Source organism: Cryptotermes secundus, unplaced genomic scaffold (genome assembly GCF_002891405.2).
Source record: "Cryptotermes secundus unplaced genomic scaffold, Csec_1.0 scaffold286, whole genome shotgun sequence".
Taxonomy (NCBI): Eukaryota; Metazoa; Arthropoda; class Insecta; order Blattodea; family Kalotermitidae; genus Cryptotermes; species Cryptotermes secundus.
This window is the reverse complement of record NW_019736399.1, coordinates 953,257-969,701: the sequence shown is the minus strand read 5'-3', so window position 1 is coordinate 969,701 and position 16,445 is coordinate 953,257. Positions and strand designations below refer to the sequence as shown.

General features: G+C 41.5%; 1 protein-coding gene across 1 annotated transcript in view; it reads right to left on the bottom strand.

Moving 5' to 3' along the window:
* Nucleotides 1–15,990, bottom strand: part of LOC111869860 (angiopoietin-related protein 1) — a 39,755-nt gene extending 23,765 nt beyond the window's left edge. The window contains exons 1-3 of the mRNA XM_023861699.2: nt 15,916–15,990; nt 8,975–9,095; nt 3,071–3,272 (exon numbers count right to left, since the gene is read on the bottom strand). Of these exons, the coding sequence (XP_023717467.1) occupies nt 3,071–3,272; nt 8,975–9,095; nt 15,916–15,933 (341 nt within the window). The 5' untranslated portion in view covers nt 15,934–15,990. The remainder of the gene's footprint in view (nt 1–3,070; nt 3,273–8,974; nt 9,096–15,915) is intronic.
* Nucleotides 15,991–16,445: the final 455 nt, after the last annotated feature.

Below are 16,445 nucleotides of genomic sequence, written 5' to 3'. Positions count from 1 at the left end.
TAGTGGACACAGTCTCACTTGTCACTTCACTACATGTTTCGGCATCACTGTGCCATCCTCAGGTGTGTTATTTACGTTAAACTATTGCACTGTTCGCCATCATGTGTCGTTTATAAAATGATTTAAAATGTATATTCGTCTTGTACTATAATAAAATTTATATATTAAAATTTGTTAAGATTTATCATCTTATACGTCGTATTTCAAACTCGCGTATTATATCAATCTTCCGTTATGGGAGTCGTTCTTCCTATATTTTGTGTATACCTGCAACGTGAAAATGGTACTTATTAATATTATATTTTGACTTCAATTTGTTACGTGTTGTTTTATAATGTTTAGTGCTCACTGTGTCTTGTGATGTGTCCTTCTGTTGTGGCTGCGTGCGTTGTATTGCTGGATGTGTGTGTGTCTTCGTATTGATCGGTATTAATTAAGTTATGATGTTGTGGGGGTAAATGTGGTGGGGGTAGGGTTGTGTTATGTTGTTCTGTGTAAATTGTGTGTAATTCATGAAATATTGGGTTATATATTTCTTTCTTTATATTGTTCATATGCGTGTTTTTCTTTGTTGTTCTGCATATATGATAGTTTTATAATGTGTTTAAATATTGTCCTTTCTTATTCGTTGCTATGATATCAACAGTATTTTCTATTATACCATATGCATGTCCTGTGTTTAATACGTGTCCCGAGTATCCTGTATTGCTGTTATTGTGTGTTCGTATTACCTTCAAAAATGAAATTTGGTTTCTTACTATCGTCCCCAAATATTTGAGACTTCGTCACATTTTGAAACAAAGAAAGCAATCGCCTTGAATAGTTCACATATCAGGCATATTAAACTCTAAATTCATAGAATTCAATATTTGGAACATTCTCCCAAGCTTCTGACTGAAGATAAACAAATTTGTATATGTCTGTGCTTTGATTTCTTTGCTTCATTATTTGCCTTGAGGTTTGGAGAGCTGCCATGTTTCTGAGGTTTGTTTTACTTATGAATCGGATGTGTTGATATACAGGCATCCCGAAATAAGTATTCTCGTCACATCTGCCTTGGAGTTAGCGTTGATACTGTCAATCTAAAATATCTTTGACTGTGAGTCATCGTCAAACAGTGGCATGGATATTTATATATCGATAGAAAGCTACTATATTCTATTTAGAAGAAACATGGGAACCAAAATCATCACACGAGAGATCCCGTTGGGTAGGTATATTTCTTCAATATGGTTGCCTACTATGACGTAACCACAAAGATGCTTTAGACAAAGTATACGAGAATGAAGTGATGGACTGCAACCACAGCCCACTATGAACCTTGGCCTTCTTGTCGATAAACAAATCACCAGTCTTTCTTAACCTTCGGCAGTAGTCGACTGGAGTAAAGGCCCAGGGGAAAACCCTACAGCACCCACAGAGTACGTGAGGCTACTGGAAGTTAAAACTGTAGATTTATTTGTCCCTGTGATTAATTAAACGTTACGCCATGAAGACGTGAGGGAACCTGAATCCATAACTCTTATGTTTATTACCCTCAGTATTATGTGGAGGCGAGTGGACAGCTTCGCAGATCACAGTGGCCGTGGGTTTTAAAGCCTGAACTGTCTTCGCCCCCTCAAACACTGGGATCGTGAGTTCCAGTCCCACTCAAGGCATGGATGTCTGTGTGCGTTTATTCTGTGTTTGTGTTGTCCTGTTTATGTAGCAACCTTGCGACGGGCTCATCCCCCGTCCAAGGAGTCCTACCGACTGTGTAAAAGATCAAGAAACTATAAGAGCGGCCATGGCCGAACAAAAGACTGTAGAGCCATAGATAGATAGATAGAGAGATAGAGTGGTCAGCTTCAGGCTCCACCCGCTTTAACCTCTGGGAAGAGGCCCAGTTATACATTATATAAGAAGCTGGGTGAGCCTCAGACCTGATGTGAACTCTGTGGAGAAGAAGAAAATCTCTTTCGGGCGCCCGCAGTCGAAATTCAGTTCCTCTGACGTCAAGCTCATAATCAAGTTGCTGTATCGACTGCGCATCTCGGATCCTCTCGGTACAAGTACCGCTACAGAAATATTGCTGTTCCTTGTGAAAAGAGAACATAGGTATAGTGATGAAACGCCAGGATCAAATTTCGGCCATGATATCGGTAATCCTAATTAGATTTCCCTCAGTCTCCCAAGATGACTGCCGTTATAGTGCACTGAAAGTACCTTTATTAACTTCCGAATTGTGATAAGGTTTCTTATCTCATTTGCCTGTAAACATCTTCTGAAACTGAGACAAAATCCGTAAAACAGAATCTTTCTCGGATAGACCGTAATTGTTGACAGTAGTCATGGAATTTCCCATACTTTATGGGACCCGAAAGCTCATTAGAGTGTTTAGATAAGCCCACCAGTAGTTCATATTCTGAACCAGGTTATTCAGGATTATTCTAGATTATTCTGATTATATAACATCAAATGGTAGAAGGATTACAGAATTTGAAACGACGTTAAAGAAGGAATTACAGTATAATTTGAGGCAGTGTTCCTGTATGTACTAAGAGACTGAATAAAAGCACAAAATCAGTCAAGGTGGCCGGTCTACGTGCCGAGATCTTAACCTGGGAACATCCGAACACGAAACAGGGGGTACTGTACCGCTAGGCTCGTTTGTTTTTCTCCCCTGTTGACAATACAGTTTCTCCTACTCCAGCATCATATAAAAAGTTCTACCTTCTGAGACATAACACTATGTGTTCTGTTGAAAGCAAACGGACGTTTCGGAGGAACATGTCGCCTCCTTTCCCAGGGTTGAAGAGTAAGACAAGCATGAAGCAGGCAACAAAGTCAATTGATTTTCAACGAACTACAGAAGCGCCCTATTGCAGAAGATAAGAACTCTTCGTGACCAACTCTTTGAACACGTCAAATCCCGCAACATGTAACAAGTTCTCTCATTTGTTCAGTGGGCGGTTATGGCGCCTGTTGACCCCGTGCTCCTCCATTAAGAAGAACCAAGTCACCAGGTCTGGCTTCATGGCGTGGTGACCTTCCAGTTTACGTTATACGTGCCCTATGACCTCCCTCTCACCTGCTCAGTATATCCACTTTCTTGTCCAGCGTGCTCATCTGGTCGTTCCATGCGGCGACATGCAGTTGGAAGGTGTCCCACACATGGGCACGTTCCTGCAGGTTCTTCACGTTACTGTCCAGGCTGCTGAGTGTCGAGGCCATAGACAGCATCCGGTACTCCAGTTTACCGAGGTACAGACTGTTGAATTTCTCCAGCTCGTCTTGAAATGTAAACACCAGACATTACCAGTTACTTACTTATGCTCCTTAGGCCCAACTCGAATTACGGTCGATGGTCTCTCACAAATTTATTTGTTTGTTTGAAATGTTTTGTGTTTACAGTGCAAGATAACACAGTCTGAGATAAGAATTAAATCTCCAGTGAAAAGAGGTGGGTGAAATATCACTCTGAAAAGAAAAAATACCTATTACTTTACCCTGAGACCAAAGAGTACCTAAAGTTTTACCCTGAGACCAAGGGATAACTGAAGTTGTTCCTTGAGAGCAAGGAGTACTGAAGGAGTAACTGAAGTTTTATCCTGAGAGCAAGAAGTATGAATGAATGAAATGAATGTATAAGGGGTGGGCCTTCTTGCCCCTTGCACCGCGACCACAGTGATCTATTGTGCTTCCCCTTCTGATTAGCCCCTCAACAATCCTGCATTTCGAATGAAGCGCAGGATTTTGTACGTGGCGGCGACGAAATAGTCACTTGGTTCCATAAAATATTGACTCAAGTGACGCAATCTTAAATACGCTAAGGCCTCATATTCGTACAGGATATGTGTGGCTGTTTCATTTTCTTCTTGACACCTCTCACAAGTGGGACTATCACTTAGTTCTAGTTTGCCTCGCCATAGCTCAAGTCAAGTGGGAATTGTGGTGGACAAAGTGGCGCTAGGGTAGGTTTCCTCCGTGTACTTCGGTTTCCCCTGCCAATCTTCATTCCACCAAATTCTCCATCACCATTATCACCCGGGGTAGGCTACAATAGGCCAATCAGCGGCCGCCGAGCCGAGTGGACCCAGTTGGACTCCACCCCCCCCCCCCACTAAGCGAATTAAGAAAAAATGTTTATGTTTCTTTTACACACATGCGCATATATATGCAGGCCTATGTATATATGCATGTACGTAAGCATGTGATTGCATATTCTCAACGGGGTTTTGGATTGGTTATTGGATTTAGTGACAATTTATATACACAACTCGCAAACATACTTAATTATAGCTCCATCGGTAATTTTCACACTTTACAGTTCACTAGAGCACATGCCAAGTATTTCCCAGCCTGCAATGTCTTCACTAGAAATCTCTCATAACAGATTTAACAATGGTTGTTCTTCTGTCTCGGAGCTCACGCCCTCTCTGAATCGCGGCTCCCTTCCAACTGATTATTCTTGCTTCCATAGTCCTCCTTATAACACCTTTGCATGGACCTAGTAGAAAACACCGTTTCTCTCTTGCCGTACCTTTGTTGCGTCCGTGTCTGTTGGACTTCCCAAGTGATCACTACTCAGCCAGTCCATTGACGCTCTGCTGTCTAACAAGTCTACACGCTACAATATGCATATGTCTATTTTCTGTACATAAATCTATGCACCAATACACCGCCTGGTCATTCACATCTGTGAAACCCGTTCTCATGTCTACACATCGCCGGCAAAATAATAACTGTAATAAATCGAATTAACTAATTAAAAAATAAGTAAAGCTATCCCTGTAACAGGCCGTGGAGGTCCATAGGGTTGTGAGACGTCGAGGTTCCTAAATTTTGTAGACACTAGGCTCACAGATGGCGGTGAGGTTGTTAGCCTTACGCGCCGGCCGCCCTTTACCCCCAGGAAGATTCCTGGTACTCATTTCTGTTAGAGGTTGAGTCCACACCAGGGCCATAGTGCGTCTGGAAGGATTAGGTAAATTGAAAAATCTAATACCTCGTCGGGAATCGAACCCGCGCCTTTCCGGCTTGTAGCATAGTGCCTCAACCAAGTACGCTACCGCGTGCGCCTATATCTGTTGAAGGTCAAAGTGAAATAAATATATTAACATTGTTTACAGCTCATCGTGTGTATATTATTAGGGTTTCGCAGTGAGCTTTGCGTTCCGCTGCAGTTGTCTCTAAAATGTTCATTTTTTCTGAGGGTGCATTTTCTCGCAACTGGAATTAACGATTCGTCACACTACAGCGAAAGCTTCTCATTGACTCCTGGCCTAGACGAGCCAGATCCTAATAACCATGGGCCTGCTTTATAATGTTCTTCCACGAACGGAGTTGATTTTTCCGCAGGTTCCACCCGCTCAGGTGTTGTTCGTGTTTTCATGTATTTATGTATAATTACATGCTCTTAAATAGCGCCGGTATCTTCAAGCTCGATTTTAGCTTAAAGGTCGAAACATAAAATGGAAACGAGGGTATGGACATTTTGACAATTTTGCCCGTATGCATACCAGCTCAAACAGCAACGTATGATATCCCTGTAACAGGCCGTGGAGACCCATAGGGTTGTGAGACGTCAAGGCTCCCACATTTTCTAGACAATCGGCTCACAGATGGCGGTAAGGTTGTCAGCCTTACGCGCCGGCCACCTTTACTCCTCAGGAAGATTCGTGGTACTTATTTTTGTTAGAGGCTGAGTCGACCACCAGGGCCATAGTGCGGCTGGAAGGATTAGGTCAATTGAAAAAAAAATCCACCTCATCGGAACTCGAACCCACGACCTTCCGGCTTGCAGCATAGTGCCTCAACCAAGTACGCTACCGCGTGCGCCCATGATGTTACCAATGTCAGGTTTTAAGTCACGATTTTATTCGTTCTATTCCCGCAGTTCCCTATTCCCGCACACACTCACTCTCGCGCACGCACACACGCATTCCGTGTCCTACTATACACATAAGGATAAAACCTTACAAAATGATATTTCTGATAGTCCCGTAGGCCTATATACATGGGACTTATTCTGCCGCCGCAAGAGGAGGCCATAGATTGTGTTAAAGAGCAAAGTTCTGAGGTGAGTTTTTGGATCTCATACACTTACTCACGGAGCTGGGTCCTTCTTGAGAAGCCGCCAAATGTGCAGCTACTCAAGGACTTCCCAGCATCTTAAGGAACCCGAAAATTCATTACCGTGTTCACAAGAGCCCTCCACTGGTCCCTATCCTGAGCCAGATCGAGCCAGTACATACAATATTTTCTTTCGCTTACGTCGTTTATCCAAAGAATTCGTCTAGATCCCAGGCTTCTTGTGATCTTTAGTAACAAGCTTAATTTTTAGGGTGAGGAGTTGTTAGCCCCACGTCCAATCCCCAACTAGAAGACCGCCCCTTGTTGCCTGTGAGCGACTCTTTAATAAACATATTTGCTCCTACCCTCCATATCTGGAGGCCGCCTCCTCCATCCGCAACCTGAGGACGCGCCATGCTGTGGTGACAAAGGACCCACTTAACATGGGTTTGGAGTTCAGGGAGAGGGAATAACAAGGAAAAGAGAAAGTCACATAACGAGACACACTGTCAGTTTGTGTTTGGCCCTAAAACATTTAGTTTCATAAATCACAAGATCTGTTTCCTTAATCCCCAGCCTTCAGCTGCGCACACCCACTTGTTCGTGTCTCCTCACCCCTTGTCAACGTCCATTGAGGGCGTTCAGATAATCCTGAATTCTGCGACCCTGAGACTCCACGAGCTCATTTCCAGAAAGGACACTTCTCTGCAGAAGGCCACGCTATTCCCTGTGGCACGGCCCGTGCTGTTGCTTCTCTTCGCATGCTGAATGCTTTATTCGGTCGTTACAAGCTCCTGGTTTCGGTTCCCGATGAGCTCACTGAATCTTTCAGTTTATCTAATCCTTCCAGCCGCACTATGGCCCTGGGGTCGACTCAGCTTCTAATAGAAATGAGTACCAGAAATCTTCCTGGGGGATAAATGGCGGCCGGTGCGTAAGGCTAACAACCTCACCCCCATCTATGAGACGATTGTCTAGAAAATGTGGGAGCCTCGACGTCTCACAATCCTATGGGCTTCCACGGACTGTTACAGGGATAACTTCACCTGTTTATGCCTCTACAATTTGGAATGTCGGAGTCTGACTCCCTGGTTCTGCGCTTCGGTATATTTAGTAAATGAATCATATGTTATACATTAATATTTTAATTATACATATCTATTATTGGTAATATAAACTTATTTTTACTTCACTCTGGTAATTTCTTACCACCCTCTCCAACTTATCATTATATCTAATCATATACAGGGGCACGTGGTAGCGTAGTTTGTTGAGGCACCATGCTACAAGCCGGGAGGTCGCGGGATCGAATCCCGATGAGGTAATTGAATTTTTTCAATTTATCTAATCCTTCTAGCCGCACTATGGCCGTGGGGTCGACTCAAACTCTAACAGAAATGAGTACCAAGAATATTCTTGGGGGTAAAGGGCGGCCGGCGCGTAGGGCTGACAGCCTTACCGCCATCTATGAGTTGATTGTCTAGAAAATGTGGGAACCTCAACATCTCACAACCCTATGGGCCTCCAAGGTTTGTTACAGGGATATCTTTATTTTTTACTTTTTTTATTTAATCATATATATTCATTCAAATCGTTTTTCTTCACACCTTAATATTTATTTTCAATCTTCCTCTTTTTTATGTAGACAGATATTATGTTAAAAATATATTTATCTAATTAATATAGCCTAATTATTCATATCGTACATAAATAAATGAAAAGCCAATCCGTGATGACAGATAATTACAACCAAGCGCATTTTTGTGTATAATTTCCATTTTTCACTAGTACAGATTTCGTTGATATTAACTTTCCTTATATACTCCCATGATCCCGTATTATTTCCATGCCTTTAATTATTAATATATAAAGGTGTTCCTTACATAATTTTGAGTTGTGTTTGTAATCTATCTTCATATAAAACATCAGATTGTTAGCTCCAGACAAAGACCATCGCGGTAATGCTGTTTACGGAGTCACTGTTTATTTTTAGAAACAAATGAAAAACACAGATCCAGGAATTCCTCCACCGAAGGCCTGCGAGTCGTAGGAGGAGACGAAAAGGGAAGTCTGGAATCTGGGACAGTAAAATATGGTCACGAGTCCCAAGGAACTCGGACCCGAGATTGACTGCGCTAGCGAGGGCCAGCAGCAATTATAAACAACAGACCCCTCCTCTCGTCAGAGAGGGCGCCCCACATCAACAAACCCGCAAGTGCCTGACAGCAATAATTGTCTAGAAGTAAGCCCCAGATGGGTGCTTTATGCCAAGACAGACTGGCCGACTGACCGTCGGTCGTGACATAGGGCTCAGACTCAGACTTATACTTAGACTCAGACTCAGACTCATACTCAGACTCAGACTCAGACTCATACTTAGACTTAGACTCAGACTCAGACTTAGACTCAGACCCACTATGTAGTCAAAATGCGATTACTTTACTATTAAAATAGGCGGTAGATATTGATATTGACTCAGAGGGAATACAATTTTCCAGTCATCACAAGCGCTTATACCGGCATATGCACCCCTAATCTTTTTAGTGCCCTTTAAATAAATGTTGGAGTCAAAATAATTCGAAATGAAGTCCGCTTGATACCTTAGCTCGTGTATAGAGTAACTACGGTGCTTTAAGGAGTTAAAAAACTGTTATCGTTGTCACCACGTAAGTCAGAAAGGCTTAAATTTCATTTTTGATGTCGTATTTTAAAAATTAACATTCTTAACAATGTTCATGGAACTCCGTCAGTTTCTTCAAAGCTTCTTATAATGGTACAAATACACTGGGATATTTTTATGATAGCATGAGATGGTGGTTGTTTATAAAACTTGAAAAGTAGGTTAGCAAAACAATGTGTTTCTGTGTTCCACCGACCAAAGAAACAAACTTGAGGGAAGCATTTTTGGGTAGTGACTCACCTGATACGGCGGCCATCATGGCTTTGACATTCCCAATCTCTTCCCACAGCCTGTCCGAGGGACTCGCAGGAACTCCGAGGGAACACCGTGCCAGCAGCAGGATTCCCACAAAGCCACAGAGCTGCAACATGGTAGGGGAAGTTCTAGTCGTTTTGTAGAGATCTCATGAGGAAGTGTAAACATGTGGTTTATCTGACATTAACAAAAGACTACTAGTACAAGTCTTGAAGGAATTTCAGTATCAACGGTGCCACATTCAGGAAGTCAAATATTTCTCTTCTCTACGTTAAATTTAAAGGATTCACGACGAAAAAAACACGAGCTCAAATATTCTTGGAAACCAACGTTTCAGGTATTTCCTGTCTTCGTGGTAAGAGTTATGTCAGTGATGAGTTAAGAACCAACGTTTGAGATATTTTTTCTGTCTCCATGACAGAAGTGTTATATCAATGTTGAGTTAAAAAGCGACGTTTCAGAGATCTCTGAATTCATCATTAGGGTCATGCTAATGTTGAGGGGGCCGGTCACGGTAGCCGAGCGGTCTAACGCATGTACTGTCTTCGCTCGCTTTGAAACCGGGATCGTGGGTTCGAATCCCACTCAGGGTATGGATGTTTAGTTTGTGTGTGTGCGTTTTTCTGTGTTTGTGTACAGGTAGAGGCCTTGCGACGAGCTGATCACCCTCCCAAGGTAGTCATACCGAATGTGTAAGATCTAGAAAAACCGAAGTGAAAGGAGACGTTCATAGAGGTAGGCCTTGGCCCACTCGGGCTGTAGTGCCAAGAAAAAAAATGTTGAGGGGTCGATAGAAAGACGGAGAGACATGATTTTTCTTACGTGCATTCACATTTTGAACTTTGTACTTAGAAAGCTGTACAGAACGAATTTCTAATTTTGTAGGGCGACTCATTGTCGATGTAGATTCTGCTCTTGGGTCTTCGTACTGTGTGAATGTAGGTAATGTTACCAAGGTTTCGGATGAATATGCTGGCTCCATCTTCAGAGCAAACTGGACACCAGCCCCTAACCTTCCCTCTACATCTGTTGAGGCAAACCCTATATACACATGAGCTCTCACTCACCCTCCTCACTTCGACACCGAAGACTGAGGGGCAACACAGCCCACATCACACGGCGCAAAGACCGAAGAGCGGTATCAACATAAACAAAGAAGTGATAGCAAGTGCGGGGCTACTGCCCAAGGCCGACCAGCCTCCTCACTGGGTGCCTGTCCGTCTCCGTTGTGTCACGTCGCGAGTATTACGAGCACTGGCTGCAGAACAAAGCACGTTTCTAGGCGTTCCTCTTCTTTCCCTCAATTATTCTCCAACCACTTTTATTCATCTCTCTCTCTTCCCTGTTCCTCTCACTTTGGAGCATAGGGCATCCGTGAGACGTTTTGTTTTCACTTCAGTTTTTTTAATCATAAGAGAGTCGGAAGGACTCCTTGGATCGGGGATCAGCCCGTCACAAGACCGCTACCTCCACACAAACACAGAAAAAACGCAGATAAACATCCATGCCTTGACTGGGATTCGAACCCATGATCCCAGTGTCCGAGCGAGCGAAGACTGTTCGTGTCTTAGACCGCGCGGCCACTGGGATCGGCACTATTACTACTAGCACAAGTATATTGTTATGTTTTATAGTGGTCCTTTCTTAGGAGTTGGTATAGCGACTGGCTACGGGCTGGACGACGGAGGAGTCGGAGTTCGAGTCCCGGTAGGGTCAAGAATTTTCTCTTCTCCTTGTCGTCCATACCGGGTCTGGAACCAATCCAGTCTCCTTTCCAATGTGTGCCGGGGGCTTTATCCTCGGGAGTAAAGCGGCCGGCGCGTGAAACTGACCACTCACCCCCAGCTAGTGCCGAGGTCATGGGAACTACTCCCCATATGCCTTCATGGTGTAGTGGTTAATTAGTTAATTACAGGGACAACTTTAATGGTCCTTACTTAATTATTAAAATATTAAGTGCATTCGATATGAATGTACGTACACGTATATTTCTTTAAATCTTTTAGGGGAGATTAGACTACTTAATAGTTTAGTTTCTTGGTCTTGAGTTAGTATGTTGTTTTTGGTAATTTTGTCTTTCTTTAGAGCTGCTTACACTTTATATCTTTTCTCTTATAGACAACATGGGGCTTATTATTCTGGTGTTTATTCGTGTTCTTTGGGCTATTCTCGTGAGTTTTTGTTGTTATTTCTTCATTGGTTTCCGTTGAATTTTTTTTTATGAAGGGAGATGTTGTTATGCTTTGGCTATAATTGCNGTAAAGCGGCCGGCGCGTGAAACTGACCACTCACCCCCAGCTAGTGCCGAGGTCATGGGAACTACTCCCCATATGCCTTCATGGTGTAGTGGTTAATTAGTTAATTACAGGGACAACTTTAATGGTCCTTACTTAATTATTAAAATATTAAGTGCATTCGATATGAATGTACGTACACGTATATTTTGTCTCACCGGATAATGGTTGAGGTGATTGCACTTACTGAATTCTTATAATTGTCCGAATAATATAAGTTCCCCTGTGTTGCATTTCGTTCCTTGTGGTTACTTGCAGTTTCCCTCTGTGCTGCTGAGTAAGCACGTAAATAAACAAATAATTGAATTATTACTATATATTCTTACAGAAAATTGCAGAGCATCCTGTCCATAAGACAGGGACAGCCATGTTCCTAAGTATCATCACGTGATTAACATCCTGTAAATATATTTGCTATTAAATTATGAGTTACTTTACTACCTCCCTCAACATGTGCGCTGTTCTCAAAATGGCCGTCCTCTGCAATTCTGCGATGCTCGATTGTTCACAGACAGTATCTTCTAAATGCTTCTGAAGTGATCTCAATATACTTCCAGTAGCATTTCTGATTACTGGCATCCCAGATTATTACTATTATTTACTTACTTACTTACTCATGGAGCTGAGCCCTTCTGAAGGAGCCGCCAATTCTGCAGCTACTCAAGAATTATTACAATTATTATCATTATTAACTTCTATGTGTGTACGTACATGTATTGTCCTTTCTCGCCACAAATGGCATAACTATTGGAAATGTACGTATTTTATTTTTCTCATCTGTTAAAGCTAACTTCAAATTTTCTTGGAATTGTTATTAATTTATTGCTATTATATAGACTGTCACATTTTGTATTTTGCTCTTTAATTATTTTTGTGTATTTCTGTGTACTCGTGTTAACTTTTTAATTGGCCACTGTGCTGTTAAGTTTGCACGTAAATAAAAAACGAATTGAATTATTATTATTATTATTATTATTATTATTATTATTATTGTTATTAGGAGCAGCAGCAGCAACAGTAGTAGTAGCAGTAGTATATATTTTCAGATGTTTGCGTTTAAATTTAAATAATCTAAAATTATATGGCAATTTCCTATCTGCTATTTCGTTTATATCTCTTTGTTTATTTTGTCGTTTTTGTGTTGGCTCTGTAGTTGGTCACTGCCTATTGAGTTCAGCATGTATAAAAATAAAGAAATGAAATGAACTGAAGAATTGACTGAAATTCTTCTTAATTTCTTTGGGGCATAGTTCATTGATGCACTATGTTACAAACCAGAAGGTCGAGTCCCGATGAGGTCATTGGGTTTTTCAATTGACCTAATCCTTCCAGCCGCACTATGGCCCTGGAGTCGACTCAGCCTTTGACATAAATGAGTACCAGGAATCTTCCTGGGGGTACAGGACGGCCGGGGCGTAAGGCTGACAACCTCACCACCATCTGTGAACTGATTGTCTAGGAAATGTGTGAGTCTCGAAATCTCACAACCCTATGGAACTCCACGGCATGTTATAGAGATAGCTTTACATTTTAGATTTCTTAATAATTTCTTTAGCAACGCTAAAGCACATAGCGTCGAAAGAAGGAATGACTGTGCATGATGAACTGAGAAAATTGGGGGAAACTGGTCTTAACGCGTTTTAAGAGACTACTTTAACATTTTCCTGAAAGGACTGAGACTAGATACGAGAAGCGTCAGTGATGATAGCCAGCCTCTGAGAATAACAGCGCAGCTTGAAAGCATTTGCTACCGCTCTTCCGTCCGTAAGGAATATTACTTAAAGTCGCCTCTTTATTTTTCTGAATAACGTACCTCGGTGCACACAAGAGTTTGTCCATGTTTCTAACTCACTTTGAACAGAATTTCGATTCAACTTCGCGTCACCCTACTGGAAGTGGTTACAGTTAACACTGCTGAAGTATTTATTGGATTAAAGAATGTTTCGAGGGAAAATTGCTAAAAAAAAATAAATATTACATATATATGTATAATACATATTTCCTTTCTAAAAGTCTCGTCCTTTTCGAGATCATTAAGCAAGAATTTGACAATTAATGACAGTCTTCCGAACACACTCGAAGATGGCCGAAATATGAGCAATGGTTTTCCGAACACACTCGAAGATTGCAGGAGCCTTTAAGTTTTAATAATAATAAGCGAAATTTCTTCACAACCGAATGTATATGTTTACATGCGTATAGGGTATTTTTTCCCCCTTAGCACTACAGCCCTAGTGGGCCTAGGCCTACCTCCATGATCTCCGTTAGGTTTTTCTAGATGCGTATAGGGTATAGATGTATGTAATTAAAATACAATAATACGTTGCGGCAAAAATATTTTTCGATATTATATTAATATATCATCTTATCGCAAAAATAATGGATATTGGCATGTGATTTACGAGTATAACTAATTCTTTCTGACGAAGGCACCTCTTATGTGTACTCTGTGGACATCTAAATTATTATTTAAAATAATAAATGAACAAAAATGCAAGGGAAGACATCTTCTATGACATGAAGTTACTTCAGATGTATCTTATTTGAGAGATGTCTCATACCTCAGGCGGTTAGTCGATAGCTTCCCACAGTGGCGGCCCAGTTTCGATCACACGTCAGGTCATGTGGGATTTGTGGAGGACTGGGGCAAATTTTCTCCGAGTATTTTGGTTTCTCTTACCAACACTCATCCACTAAGTGCTCCATATTTATTAATCATCCTATCACTGACGCTAGTCTTGATCAGAAGGGCATCGCTAAATAAGAAACAAACTAGAGCCTCTGTGTTGTTATGCGTTCTTTGCAAAAGTGCATAAAGTGAACACATTAAGTGAGGTGTGTCTCTCCTTCTGTCAATATATTTTATGACGGATTTTGATTAAATTTGATATCGGGAGTCTACACAAGTGTATCTGGCAACATACTTGACATCTTTCCATTAGAACCTCTTCTTTACAAGCCTAACGCAACTTCAGAAATCATATTAAAGACCACTTGCTGTCCAAATAAAACCCTAAAATATGCATTTAATCGTTTAATATGAAGTTTCGTCCACAGATTATTACTCGGCAACTTATACCAAAACCTGTGCATAGCAGTCAACTTGGAGGTAGCTTAGTAAAGCTGTGGATTATTTACCTCTTATTCCAAAGCGAACTATTTTAGTTTTATATCGAAAAATAGGCTAAAGTTGTATTATAGTACAAAGAGAAAGTAAACATGAGTATACAGAAATATATAGAATGCATTATTATACCTTATTCTTAATTTACAAAAGAATAAAGTTCATGACATGAGTAAATATTATGGAAAGTGAAGATAAAATAAATGTTTCATTAGGTACTGCAGTTTTTGAAAGAAAATATCATCCAAATTTCCTATATTTGTACAAAAGGATCGATTATGAGATGAAAACAATAATTGTCTTCTGATGTACATTTCAACGGTAGTTATAAGTGCTTTATGGGGACAGCCACCTCTGCCTCTTTTCTTTTATTGCTAGTGGGGTGGGACTAAGTCCTTTGTACTGCGGCCACTTCTGGCCTATTGTACCTGCCCCAGATGATAGGTGAGGGTGATTGTGGAGCAATTTTTTTTTTACCTTTGCACTACAGCCCCAGTGGGGCTAGGCCTACCTCCATGAACTTCTCCGTTCACTTCAGTTTTTCTAGATCTTAGACATACGGTAGGACTCCTTGGGCGGGTGATCAGCTCGTCGCAAGGCCTCTACCTGTACACAAACACAGAAAAACGCACACAAACATCCATGCTCTGAGTGGGATTCGAACCCACGATCCCGGCTTCAGAGCGAGCGAAAACAGTGCACGCCTTAGACCGCTCGGCTACCGTGACCGGCCCTGTGGAGCAATTGGTGGAATGAAGATTGGCAGGGGAACCGAAGTACTCGGAGAAAACCTGCCCCAGCGCCATTTTGTCCACCACAAATCCCACTTGACGAGACCCAGGATCGAACCCGGGCAGCCGCGGTGGGAAGCCAGCGACTAACCGCTTCAGCTATGGCGCGGACCTCACCTGTGCTCTTAGTAAACTGTTGAATAAAAGTGAAGAATGACCAAAGAACCATCTGACAGTTGAAATCGCAGTTTGAATTATAAACAAACTCTGCCAGCAGCAACTGACGAAGGAAGAAAACAAATGAAAAAGAATTTTATTACTTCTGCTTAAAGGTCAGGATGAAAGTTACAGCTTAAAAGTTGCACAAACATATATTCATACGAAGGTAACCTACAACTTTTTCCTACCTCAATTGATTTTACCACCCGGCAATTTTAAAGCATGACACTGAAATGAATTCCTTATATGTACCAGTGTGTCATTAATTCTGTCCTGTGGCCGAGTCTTTCGAATGCCAGACCCAAGGATAAAAGATAAAGATAAAAAGAAATGAAAAGAAGTCAAGCTTGTTTAAGTTGTGTACAATTCTTTATCTTCCATATGCAGCGTCTTCACTAAAACGTTCTCTAATTTCAAATCACAATATGTCTGGGTTTAAATTAATAGAATGTGATGGAAGAAAATGGATTATTTTTACTATATCACGTAAAATGGTACAGTCGGTGTTAGTGTATGAAGACTGGCAGATGCTTGCACCATCTCCAGAATGCATCTCACCTGATATAAGTAGCTCATCTTCGTTTCCGTGTCCCCACCACAGACAGTCTGATGTTTCGCCGTCAGCTTCGTTTCCCGCCGCAACCATAATCATTGCTGAAGAATCCTATCTCATCTGAGATTGTAACAACCTCCAAGGGCAACTATACCATAGCGGCATCTCGTATTTATTGATGGCAACTTAACACAACTGACTGTTGCTACTATTGCTGCTTTCCTGACATCTACTGTAGAAATATGGCACTACTAAAGACGCCAATGCAGTTAATTACCATTTTTCAACACCGAAAAATAAAAGTTTTCTTCCACCACACTCATTAATTCTTTATAAGGTGTAGCTGTTTAAACGATACAAGTCTATTCTTATCTCACTGAAACCACAATGCGATTAATTACAGAGTAAAATTGGTTACTGGATCTGGGGGGGGGGGGGGAGGTATCGTCCTTTCGTCTCAGAACCAAAGGAATCTCGCAAATAAACTGCGCAATGTGTGTTATTTATCAAAGCAAGCTGTGAGTAATTTGTATCT